The 13138-nt window shown below is 38.0% G+C and overlaps 1 protein-coding gene and 1 long non-coding RNA gene across 2 annotated transcripts; both read left to right on the top strand.

The window, feature by feature from the left end:
* The first annotated feature begins 2867 nt into the window (after positions 1 to 2867).
* Positions 2868 to 5985, top strand: LOC118797744 (B-cell receptor CD22-like). Its single transcript, XM_036557008.1, has 3 exons — positions 2868 to 3356; positions 4803 to 5051; positions 5666 to 5985. Exons 1-3 carry the CDS (start codon positions 2969 to 2971, stop codon positions 5983 to 5985), a joined length of 957 nt encoding a protein of 318 aa, XP_036412901.1. The 5' UTR covers positions 2868 to 2968.
* A 79-nt stretch (positions 5986 to 6064) lies between these two features.
* On the top strand, positions 6065 to 6539 carry LOC118798417. The gene is made up of 3 exons (XR_005006006.1): positions 6065 to 6107; positions 6223 to 6271; positions 6435 to 6539. It is a non-coding gene; the product is annotated as an uncharacterized LOC118798417 (long non-coding RNA).
* The last annotated feature ends 6599 nt before the right edge of the window (positions 6540 to 13138 follow it).

Here is a 13138-nt window from a genome sequence, read left to right as displayed (position 1 = left end):
AACACTACCCCCAGGTCTGGCAGGGTATAGGATATCTTGTGTCCCTTAGACATGGACCATTTTTGGACCAAGTTAGTCTGGGTCTTCACTCCAGAAGTGTTTGCCTTGGTAGACCCTGCCAGGAGCATATTGCTCCAGATGACCTAGCTCTGAAGATCCCTAGATCACACATGCCCTTTCACCATCGCAAGGCCCCAATCCAGGAAGGGAATACCAACCAATTATGTTGATTTGCATTTTATTATGACAATATCATTATCATAATGCTGTAACTGTTTGAAATATAATTTGATATGACATAATAAAGGTAGATTATCAAAATAATGAAACACAGTAAAGGTTAGCCAAATTCAATTAAACTGCAAATGTGACATGATAAAACACACACACACACACACACACACACGCACACACACGCACGCACGCAGCATCTCAGCTTGATAACCAGGCCATTGAAATGATGATCGTTAGTTCTGCTAATTGAAAAGAGTGATTGTACAAATGTGTGGAGGCACAAGCTAAAGTGCTAACTGCAAGCTAACATGCTTACTGTGAGGTATAACAACCAAGATAACTTGTTAACTAACAGGCTAACATACTATGAAAAAACATGCTAAGTAATGAGCTAACAAGAACTAATGTGCTAGCTAAGGTGCTAACACACTAACTGTGAACTAATGTGCTAGCTAAGGTGCTAACACACTATTGTGCTAATGCCAAACTAACCTACACAGCAGTAGGATAGTGGGCCACTGTTGGCCCGCTAATGGCCAATCTGGCATCCCACTATCTTTTTGCCCAGCGTTTTCCGAGCACCCCACTGGCGGTTAAGCAGAATATTAGACCAAATGTCACTTTTCATTGCTCATGTTCCACTCACAGTCCGACTTACTTATTATTGCTTCTTTTGTTTCTTCTGTTGTCCTTTATAGAACAATAATGTGGGTGGTCCAATGGTGGATTGGTAGATGGTTAGTGGGGTGCTGACCTTATCAAACCAGCAGATGAACATATGCACAAACTGCAACTAACTAACTTACAGGCTAACATGCTAAACACAAACTAATGCCCCAGCTAACATGCTAACCAGCCAACAGTGGTAGTTTTGTGCTATCTGGTTAAAGATACACAAAATGTAAATGCAGTTGTTGCGCATATGTTCATCTGCTGGTTTGATAAGGTCAGCACCCCACTAACCATCTACCAATCCACCATTGGACCACCCACATTATTGTTCTATAAAGGAAAACAGAAGAAACAAAAGAAGCAATAATAAGTAAGTCAGACTGTGAGTGGAACATGAGCAATGAAAAGTGGACAAACAATAATTAATTAATTATTTTAGTAATTGATTGATTGATTGGTTGATTGATTGATTGATTGATTGATTGATTGATTAATAACAGGGTAACTTAACTCACACCGAAGTAACATGTTAAGTGTAAGGAAATAACTTTGCAACTAAATAAGCAGACAGAGGAGCAGACATGATGAATAAAGTTGGATCAAGTCCTGCATCGTTACATGTCCAGTTTTAAGAACTTCAGTAGACATCTAAAAAGGAAAGACATCATAGTTTCACTGAGAGATAATTTTGGATGTTGCAGAAGTTTCAGGTAAAGTTCATCTCTTGCTGCAGCTAAGATGACCACAGATATTCTATAAGAGGAATGAGTGTATTAATAACTCTGAGTTTCATCTGTCTACTTATCTTTTAACCACATCTAGTATCACATCTCAGTGCTGCCTCTGTTCTCAGCATTTATCTCTTGGACATTGAAGAGGAGCCTCGTTACTGAACGGTAAGATGTTTTCTTTAGTTCAGAATATTTTTAATAGTTTCTGAAAAAGATACAGTACATATTTGGGTATTTTTGTTTAGACTGATATTTCTTCTATTTAAGTTTAAAAGAAGTTCAGTTTAATTTCATTGTCTCACATGGAATTGCTTTGGGGGAAAACCTGGGGAACATATACACACTGCCAAAAGTATTCACTCACCCATCCAAATCATTGAATTCAGGTGTTCCAATCACTTCCATGGCCACAGGTGTATAAAACCAAGCACCTAGGCATGCAGACTGCTTCTACAATCATTTGTGAAAGAATGGGTTGTCAAAGTCCAGTCACGAAATTTCCTCTCTGCTAAAAATCCCACAGTCAAGTGTCTGTGGTATTATAACAAAGTGGAAGCGATTGGGAACGACAGCAACTGAGCCAAGAAGTGGTAGGCCACGTAAAATGACAGAGTCAGTGGATGCTGAGGTGCATAGAGCACAGAGGTTGCCAACTTTCTGCAGAGTCAGTGGCTTCTATGAATATTATATACATACATAGGAAATGACATAATATATATATATATATATATATATATTATATATATATATATATATATATATATATATATATATATATATATATATATTAATAAGTTATTGCCTGAGGAACAAAATATAATGCTTTAAATCTACACTGCGGGGGAAAATCACTCTGAATGAAGAAGGTGATCCATGTTGGTCAGTATAGACTTTCCCTTGTGAAGAACCTGCTGGTCATAAATACTCAAATCACTTTATTAGCTGATTTCAAAAGTTTTGCTCTTCACAATCAGGTTACCATAACACAGAGTTGAAGAACTGATTAAATCAATTGAACTCACCAAATGAAACACAGACTTCATGATAGTTTCAGCATTTAAACTTTTACACTTCTTAAGAAATTTGGAAATGAAGACGTGGAAACTTTTCATTTAACTGTCATTAACTAAAAATATCCTCCAGGCTGCTGTGATGAGGTCATTGAGAATGGCTCCTCCTCTTCCTCTGATCTTCCTGCTCATGATTGTCGGTGAGTCAGTGTTTGTTGGGCTTTGTGGTTTCTCTCAGAATCAGCTCAGTGTTGTAGAGTAGCTGCTGGAGTTAGAGAGGAGAGAAGTGAAGCTGTAAGCTACAGTAACTCTGACTGTCTTATGGGCTCCAGACTCTGTAATCAGCTCTTTCATGCATCATATGTTTCAGGAGCTTTTGGAACAGAGTGGAGTGTGAAGTACAACCAACAGGAAATATGTGCTTTAAAAGGATCCACAGTGTTTATGAATGGAACTTATACTCACCCAGAACATCTTACAGTGACAGAGACTTTTTGGGCCGTAGATCCAGTTCATGGTGTGGAGCCAACTGATCTGAGTAAAGACCCAGATTATTCAGGCAGAGTTGAGTATTTAACTGATGAACAGAAACACTTCTCCCTCAAACTGAGTGATATAATGAAGAAGGATGAACATCAGTTCTGCTTCAGAATCATAACACATGTAGAAAGATGGACAGGTTGTCCTGGAGTTCAGCTCAGAGTTACAGGTGAGTTAATCATCTCATTGTCCAGCTATAAGACACAGCTCTGGTTTCAGAGTAATGTTTCTTATTCATGACTGCTCTGAATATTCATGTTGTTTTATCATCACTGATTTTATTAATCTGCTCTAATGATGTTCAGCTTCTGTTCTGATTCACTCCTACATCATTTTATCTGTTCTTTCACCTGATTCAGCTTATCTGCTCTATTATCTGCCCTATACATGTCATATCATGGAAATCAATAAAGGTTTAATATTATGGCTTATTGATTAGTTACTAATTTTAAGATCATTCATTTATAAACCATAAGAGTGACTATTCATCAACTTTTGTGAGCAACACACATCATCATATTGGAATAAAACCTTATGACTTCAAAATGATAAATTTACAGGAGAAGATAAAACATTTTTAACCGCTAATGAAAGTCAAAATCTATTTTGTTTGCTCAGTTATTCATGAAAATGTTATATAATGTGAACTGTATCTTTTAAATTGATGAAAAACATTACCAAAAAAAAAACCCTGCAAAAATTGAGATACAATATCTAAATGTCTTCCAGAGAAAATGAACCTTTTTTTCTTTATAATGCTTCTGATTGTAAAATGAGAGCTCACACATTTCAAACATTTTTGCCTGATTTAGACTTAAATAATCAAAATTACTGTCAATAACATCAATAATTTTAGCAATCACACTAAAAATAATAACCTTAATTTTAATAACTTTGCAAACAGCAATCCTGGTGCTAAAATGGATACATGTATTTTTGTTTATTTATTTATTTATTTATTTATTTATTCATTTATAACTCTGATATAAACAATTGCTGTGACTATAGATTCCATTTAAAGACTTTTGCTTTACATTACTGATACAGTAAATAACTTCCTAAAATACAAAATTTTACTGAATACAGTACAAGCTCAAATCCTGTCACTCCAGCAGCCAGTGTTTATAAAAACTACTATCTGAAAATGGATACATTTTGTTCAATGAACATTTTCTTTTTGGTTGTTGTACTAAGACTATAAAGATATTTCAGCTTTGACCAGTAGGGGGGGCAGTGGACCTGATACACAACCCTCAACTCCCCCTATGGTTTAGGAGTTGCTGCATATTTTTGTTTATTGGCTCACTTTCAAAACATCTGCAGGAATTTTGACCTGTTTCATGTAAATTATACATTTATGAGGGTAAATTGTGGTGCTGCCTGTTACAAATGATATGTAAATAAGGTTCACACTGGTTTCCATGCACTGAAGATGATTTTTCAGTAATAAATCACTGCTTGATTTGTCTGCTTAGAACAGTTTCCTGAATCAGAAACAGAGAAGATCAAACATCATTCGCAATGGATAAAAATCTGCGCTTGTTTCTAACTTTGATGAATAAGGTTCACTTTACAGCTGTTTTGTCCTAATCTGATTGTCCTCTTATGGTCTTAGAGCTCCATGTGGAAACTCCAGATGAAGTGACAGAGGGAGAAACAGCAGATCTGACCTGTAAAACCACCTGCAGTCTGACTGACCCAACATTCATCTGGTACAAAAATGGACGTCCTTTAACCACAAAGACCATCAAGAACAACCAGCTCCACCTGCAGACAGTCAGCAGTGAGGATGCAGGCAGTTATAGCTGTGCTGTAAGAGGATATCAACACCTCCACTCTACTGCTCACAACCTCAGAGTCAGATGTGAGTTTACTTTGCCTTGTTCATTTTACTTCTGAATTCACAAATTACTCAAACACAGAAGAATACTGTGTTATTTTTTATTTATTTATTTATTTATTTATCCATCCATCCTTAAAAGCAATTCAAAATGAGAAATTCCTCAGAAATGGATCAATGTGGTAAATCTGTCTGGAAACCTCAAGTAATGAAAAAAACACTATTGTAATTACTGTGATTAGTAAAAAAAAAAAAACTGACATTAAAGGAATATAATTATACCTCTCTGTAGATCCTCCAAAGAGTGTCTCAGTGTCCATCAGTCCCTCTGGTGAAATAATGGTGGGCAGTTCAGTGACTCTGACCTGCAGCAGTGATGCAAACCCACCTGTGAAGAACTACACCTGGTTTAAGGGATCAACATCAGTAGGAGAAGGAAAAACCTACAGCATTCCCAACATCAGATCTGAGGACAGTAGAGAATACACATGCCAGAGTCGGAATGAACATGGAGAGAGCAGATCTACTGCTGTGCAGATTAATGTTGCATGTAAGTTAATGTTGAGGTATTAACTTATTCAACTGAAACTCAGTAAACACTATAAGATTATTTCTTTTCAAATTTTTATCTGTTGTAGATCCTCCAAAGAATGTCTCAGTGTCCATCAGTCCCTCTGGAGACATATTGGAGGGCAGTTCAGTGAATCTGACCTGCAGCAGTGATGCAAACCCACCTGTGAAGAACTACACCTGGTTTAAAGAAGGTGGAACCTCACCTGTAGGATCTGGACAGAATTACAGCATCATCAGCATCACTGCTGACCACATTGGACTGTACTACTGTGAAGCTCAGAATGAACATGGAGCTCAGAGGTCAGCTGGAGTGTCCATCTCTTTTAAAGGTGAGAGAGAGAACAAAAAGATAAATACTGTATTTCAGTGTCCACTTTTACAATAAAGACAGACTAAAGTGATGGAATTGATTTTCTCTGCTGCAGGTCAGAGTTTGCCTACAGTCTGGATTGCAGTGGGGGGAGGGGGAGGCTTTCTCCTTATCAGTGTCTTAATCTGCATCTGGAGGTCAGTAAACATTCTAAAAATACTTTCTAACTGTGTGAAAAATGTTTCAGGGTATCAATTTTACATCAGCAGTTAAAGTTTATTATTTTTCTCTTATGTTTTCTTATTTTCACAGAATGAAGAAAAGAGCCACTAGAACTGATCACAATGAGCCAAAAAAACAGGTAAGCTGGCCACAACCCAGATGACCTACAGATGTCTACTAATTCCTATTTGTTTTTTGATTAAGAGCTACACAAAGTTTCATGTTTGAGGAAACATTCAAAGTTTATTTCTGCCACTTTTTTCAGAACATTAATATCTTTTCCATGAATTTCTCTTTTTCAGGATGATGTCATGTATGCCACCGTTACACACAGCAGATCCAGACCTGTACTGACCACTGCTGATGCTGCTGATGTTGATGCTGATGTCCAGTTTGCTACAGTCAGGATTCAGAATGATGAAGTGACTCGCACTGGCCAGCAGGAGGAGCACCAATATGCCAGTATTACATTCCACCACCACACTGCTGTGACTGGGTGAGTTTCACCAGCATAACTCACTTTTATATAAAGCTGCCCTCTTTCTAAAATGAACTAATAAAATAGTTAATTTTATAAAGAGCGTAAAGAATTCTGCGCTACAATTACTCTGAAAATGAATGAACAAAATTGTAACTTGAACATTTGTAGTTCACTTTTTAAGGCCACCTGAGTGTTCAGAAACAGCTAAGCTGTCACCCAGGATTTCCTGTTTCACTTATGAATAAATATAAGACGACACAAAGGCCCAATTCCCTTAGTCATCCATTAACATGTGAAATATTAGAGCGCCACCTCATCTTTCTGATCTGCCACTAACACAACATCATTGGACTTTGGAGGAGAATGGTCCAACATCCAGTGTCACCAGAGATTGAACCCACAAGCTCCTGATGATACCAGCACTTAGATGGTTATTAATAAAACAGTGTTTTGCAGTGTTCAGTGGACTGCCTGAAATTTAGTAATAGTAATAGAACAAAGAATCCGTGTCTTACACTCTATCAGCTTATTTTTCACATTCAATTAACACAAAAATTTTAAGCCAGCCTGGTCACTCAGTTATTTAAGCTAAGATACATTTTTCCCCAGTGTAAATATGATGGAAAAGCAGTTTTGGGGCTTCTTTTCCTCCTTACTCTTCGAAAACATTGTTGAGATCAAAGGCATCATGGAATCCATGAAGTACCAAGAGATTTAAATACAAATATGCCTGCCTAAAGCTGATCTTAAACATATATTCATGACCCCACTGAAAACCTGTAGGGTGAGCTGAAGAGGAGAGTCCAAAAGAGTTGACCCTGAATGATCTGGAGAGATTGTGTATAGATTCTGAGGAGTGGTCTTAGATTGATCTCCAACCTCATCAGACATTAAGAGAAGATTCATTGCTTTGATGTCAGTAAAGGGAGGTTGTACAAAGTACTAAATGCAGGGGTGCCAATAATTGTGACACATTATGTACATGTAAACATCCATTCATTTAGGCACTTGCAGACATTCATAAAAAGAGTCAGGATATACAAAGCATTTACGTGGGTCAGATGTACCAATACAAAATAAAATAAAATACACACACACATTTTCTAAACCGCTTATCCTTTTGGGTTGCGGGGGTGCTGGAGCCTATCCCAGCCGCCTTTGGGCAGAAGGCAGGATACACCCTGGAGAGGTTGCCAGTCCATCGCAGGGTTGAATAAAAAATAATAATTATAATAAATAAATAAATAAAAAATAATAAAAGTTGCTGTACAAAAACAATGTGTCAAATATCATCAGCACCTCCAGGGTGTGACGGGTCAGTGATCATTTTCATTGAAGACTTTCTGGTTCTTTAGTTGTTCAGATCAAACACTGATGGTTTACTGTAGAAGTGCTGATGTGAGTTTCATTTGTTTGTTTTGAAGGTCACTGATTCAAACAGTGGACGACCCCTCAGTGATTTACAGCACAGTAACATCAAACTAGACCCACTGAGGACTGACATGGAGAGGGTGAGAGGAGGAGAGAGAGGTGTGGATGGTCTAGTGGAGTATGTTGTGTTGTGTGATGTTGTTGGTCTTTATTGAGACGGTGGTGATACCACATCTCCCAAACCAATGAAGTCAGTTTAAAGCTTAACTGTTTATCAGTCATTTTTAAATGTAATTTTTTATTATTTCATTATTTTATTATTATTATTAGTTTGATCGGCTGTATTTGGAGAGTGTTTGCTTACTTAGATCTTTATTTGTTCTCAGCTGTTCTATATTCATCCGTTTTCTGCATCTTATCTACTAAGTAGTTTGTTATATAATATACACTGTAAATTTGTGCTGTGCAAAATCATATTTAGTCTGCAGCTTAATTTGTTTTTTTACTAGAATATTTTACATTAACCATGTACAGTGACATCCTCTGAATTAGGGCTTCAAATGGACTCAAAAATAATAAGCAAGTGCAAGTAAAAATGTTTGAAATGAAGCTTTTAGAGAACTTAATGTTTATGTATGTTGACAGAAGATCTTGACAAACTCTATCAGATGGTTTAGATTAATCTCATCTGCTGGATAAGAACTGTGTTTATGCTGGAGGATGAAAAGCAATGCAGTCTTACATATACATTTTTATTGAAGTGGACGTGGAAAGCTGTGTTTGCACTTCAGAAGAAGTTGGTAACTGCTGCATTAGCATCAGTGGGTTATTAGAATTCAGAAATTGAGTGATCAGTGTTCTGAATACACAATGATTTTTGTGCAAAGGGACCACCAACAGTAAATTTTCTAAAATTTGATGAGACTGTGTTTTTTAATGCTGAGTGTTGGCCATGTAAAGCAAAAGTGTATAAATAAACCTGCTATAAAAATTTCCTCTTCTGGATCTAATTTTCAAACTATGATTTCAGAATTAAGAGCAGGGCTAAATATCACACCACACACCAGAGACCTCATTGCTTAAAGCAGTGTTTCGCACCCTTGATCATAGAGGACCAATATCCTGTACATTTTAGTGATCTAAACGTGATCAAGCTAATCAGATCATTAACAAGCCTTTTCTGAGTTGAAGCAGAGCAGATAAAGCATTGAATGTGCAGGGCAGTGGGTCTCCAGGACAACACTGGCTCAGTATTATTTGTGAGTTTAATTAGTGTTATATATTGGACAGAATTACAGCATCATCAGTATCACTGCTGACCACACTGGACTGTACTACTGTGAAGCTCAGAATAAACATGGAGCTCAGAATGGAACTGCGATGGTCACTGTTAAGAGAAGGTGCTGAATGATAATAGATAATATTTCAGTGTCTACATTTAAAATTTAAAATTCGTTTTTCTGCAGATTCAGATCAACAAGATTAGGACATGAGAAATCAAGTTTTATATAATATTTGTATTATATTTGTTATGGCACTGTATAATAAATTACTAATGCTAATCTTTAGGTAATCTGCTGCCTGTTTTCTCCAAGTACTTAAATACAATGTTATTACCACATTATAGCTGTTTCCTAACATGCTAATACTACCAGGCCATTTCATTAAATTTACTTTTAATTACATCAAAATGTCCAGTTCGTTGTGTAAAACAATGTCACTGCAAAATAAAGTGTTACTCAGAACTCTTCCTCTAGATGGCAGTGTAGGACTGAGGTTTTTAGGAAGGAGCTGTGAAAAGGTGAGACTGCTGTCCAAGGTGCTGTTCTGAGCTACTTACCTTCTGATTTCAGTCAGTAAATCATGATCGAGATGATTTGTTTCAAACAGTAAATTATTAAACTAGTGATTCCTAAACTTCTTCAGTCTCTCTACACCTTCTAACCATCCTCTGTCCAGAACGCTGACCCTAATGCTAAGGGTGCCTTTTTTTGGTAAGTGTTCTTTTTTAAGTGTTTTATTTAAATTCATCTATGTTCTCTTAACTCTAATAAAAGTGTGTGTGTGTGTGTGTGTGTGTCTGTGTGTGTGCATAAGAACAATAACACAGTGTTACAGCAGATAAAACAGCGCCCTCTTCCTGTTAACTCACAAACTACAGACAGACAGTCCAGAGACCAGTGATGATGTCAAACCCTACTGTCTCTTAAAGTGACAGTACAGACACTAAACAGACTCCTGAATGGAGGAACTGGTAAAAGAGGAAAAGAGAAAGTTCAGATCTTTGAGAGAAGTGTTGCTGTTGTAAAAGTATACATAAAACACACACACACACACACACACACACACACACACACACACACACACACACTTTGTGAACAACTGCTTTGTTTGTTAATAATCTTTAGAACTGTGGTGTAATGTGTAGAATTTTGTCCTCTCTAGCTGTGTCACACTTAGTTCACTAACTATCAAACTAGCAGAGTAAAGTAATGAAGCTGTATCATCACTCAGTTATAACAGATGGAGCAGTTTTATACATGAATCTTAGTTTAAATGTTAGACTGACAGTTGTGGTTTTGGAACGTTAAGCACTGTTTTACTGTTGGGGTTTATGAACAGCTTTGACTGCATGAGGGGGTGAAAAATGAAATGTATCAGGGTGCTATGCTTTCTAGAATGTTTTACTGTTTAAGTCAACACTTACATTCATTCAGTGCCTCACCTAATGGAGACTGCATCATCATAATAATTAGTACTCATTAAAAATAGTATCGGGATGTGCAGCAGGTCACTCACTCTGTTCTTCAGATGATCTGATGATGTTTATTCTATCAGCTGGGTAACACTGTACTGAGATCAGCACTAATAAACAAACCAGTGACCATTACTGCTTCATACAGTAGCAGGAGAAGAGGAGGAACAGAATAAAATCCTACATCATTACATGTATAATATAAAATAACTTCAATAATAGACATGTAAAACAGAAAGACATAATTTCAGTGATAGTACAGACACATCTCAGACACTCTTTCTGCAGCTGAAAATGTCACATGCATCCTATAAGAGGAAGTACAGTGCAACAGCAAAATGCGTTAACCACATGTCTGTCATCTCAGTGCTGTCTCTGTTCTCTCCACTTATCATTTGAACATTGGAGATGAGCCTCGTTACAGAACGGTAAGATCATTTCTTTTGTTCAAAACATTGTTAGTAGTATTAATTAGTAGTAATATCAAGTAATAATATTAAAAATATTGTAGCTTACAGCACACTACACTGTATAAATTATTTACATTTAACTTTACTCTGTATGTACATAGTACAGTATAACAAAACATGTTCAGGCTCTTTCACTGGTGCATAAACTTTAAGACAAGGACACAAGTTCACATGTACTATAGTGGGATAACAGAAGAACAATACAAGAATAATAAATAAACAATAAATATAGAATAAACTAAAGACACAACAGCACACTGGAGCATAGAGAGTGTGTACAACATGAGTGCAAAATGTGCAAAATATGTGCAACATTCTCAAGAGTAGATCAGGTTCATAAATTATACTTAAGTGTTCAGTAAACAATGTTATGACAGATTGAGGGTAGAAACCGTTGTTGAAATTGGTGGCTTTGTCTCAAATGGTCTGATATCTCTTCCTAAATGGCAGCAGGTGGAAAATGAAGTGACTGGGGTGTGTGGGGTCTGAAGAGATACTGCTGGCTTTTCTCAGAAATCTTTTATTGTAAATGTCCTGTATGGGTGGGAGGTCAGCTGCAGTGATGGACTGGGCAGTTTCCACCACCCTTTGAAGGGCCTTCCTTTCTACAGCAGTGGAGCAGCCATACCTGACTTTGATGCAGCTCTTCAGAATATTCTCCACTGTGAACCTGTAGAAGTTGCAGAGGTGCTGACATAGCAGGTTGACTCTTCTCAGCCTCCTGATGAAATGAAGGCATTGTTTGGCTTTTTCAGTTTGGTGCCGTCAGTGCTCAAAGCTGTGTGCACTTTGCTCCCCTTCCTGAAATCAGTAAACATCTCTTTGGTTTTGCTTACATTGTTGGAGAGACTGTTTTTGGTGCACCACTCTGTGAGAAGTTTCACCTCTTCTCTCTACTCCTCCATGTTCTTATTAATGAGGTCCTCTACTGTATCATCAGCAAATTTAATGATGGTGTTGGAGTTGTGCTTGGAGATGCAGGTTTGTGTACAGGGTGTACAGCATGGGTGATCAGACACAGCCTTGATGTTTTAATGCTGATAGTGAGAGTGAGAGAACAGTGGTCACCCATTCTAACAGACTCAGGTCTGCAGGTGAGGAAATCCAGAACCCAGCTGTAGACTGTGTGACTGTTTCTAAGGATCTTGAACTTGGAGACTAGTAGGTGTTCCTGCCCTCCAGATGGTTCAGTGCAGTGTGCAGTTACCAGGGAGATCATGTCTTTGGTAGATCTGTACATGTTGTTCTAGGGAGGCAGTTTTTAATATGAGTGAAGACAGCCACTCAAAGCTCTTCATTATGATGGGAGTGAGTGCAATTAGACAATAGTCACCGAGGCATGTGACATTAGGGTTCTTTGGTGTAGGTATGATGATCAGGTCTTTGAAGCAGGAGGGAACATTAGGCTGAAATTGTCTGTGATATTGAGAGCCAGCTGGTCGGCAGCTTTGCATGTGTGCACTCTCAACAGAGCTCTCCTCACCTCATCTGTAGACAGTGTGAGTACCATCTCTTCTGCCAGAGGATCGGGGGCTTCACTGGTCAGCTGAGCTTGGTTGATCTCAAAGCGGGTATACAAGGAGTTGAGATCAGTTTGGAGGGAGGCATCTGTGGCTGATGAGCTGTTGACTTTGCTCTTGCAGTGAGTCACTGCCTGGATTTCCTGACACATGCACAGAGTTGTTGATGAAGTGAGTTTGCACACTATATGCATTCTTGGCAACCCTGTTGGCAGGTTTCAGATTGTTTCTGGCTGCTCTCTAAACTTCTGTGTTACTAGATCTGAGGGCTGCATTATATGCATTAAGCAGAGGGTGGACTTCACTGTTCATCCAGAATCTGTAAGGGTTCAGCCGGCCCCGCCTGCTGCCGGCAGAGGGCGACGGCGGCGGGGTGTCCAGCCTGCGCCGCCTGCTGCCAGCAGAGGGC

Source organism: Colossoma macropomum, unplaced genomic scaffold, assembly GCF_904425465.1.
Source record: "Colossoma macropomum unplaced genomic scaffold, Colossoma_macropomum, whole genome shotgun sequence".
Classification (NCBI taxonomy): domain Eukaryota; kingdom Metazoa; phylum Chordata; class Actinopteri; order Characiformes; family Serrasalmidae; genus Colossoma; species Colossoma macropomum.
This window is presented reverse-complemented; position numbering and strand designations above follow the sequence as displayed.

Bases quoted from the DNA above. Each gene is read 5' to 3' on its own strand.
- LOC118797744 (XM_036557008.1), top strand. From the start codon at position 2,969: ATGGGCTCCAGACTCTGTAATCAGCTCTTTCATGCATCATATGTTTCA. The intron at 3,357-4,802 runs GTGAGTTAATCA...TTATGGTCTTAG, and splicing joins AGTTCAGCTCAGAGTTACAG to AGCTCCATGTGGAAACTCCA. The intron at 5,052-5,665 runs GTGAGTTTACTT...TATCTGTTGTAG, and splicing joins TCACAACCTCAGAGTCAGAT to ATCCTCCAAAGAATGTCTCA.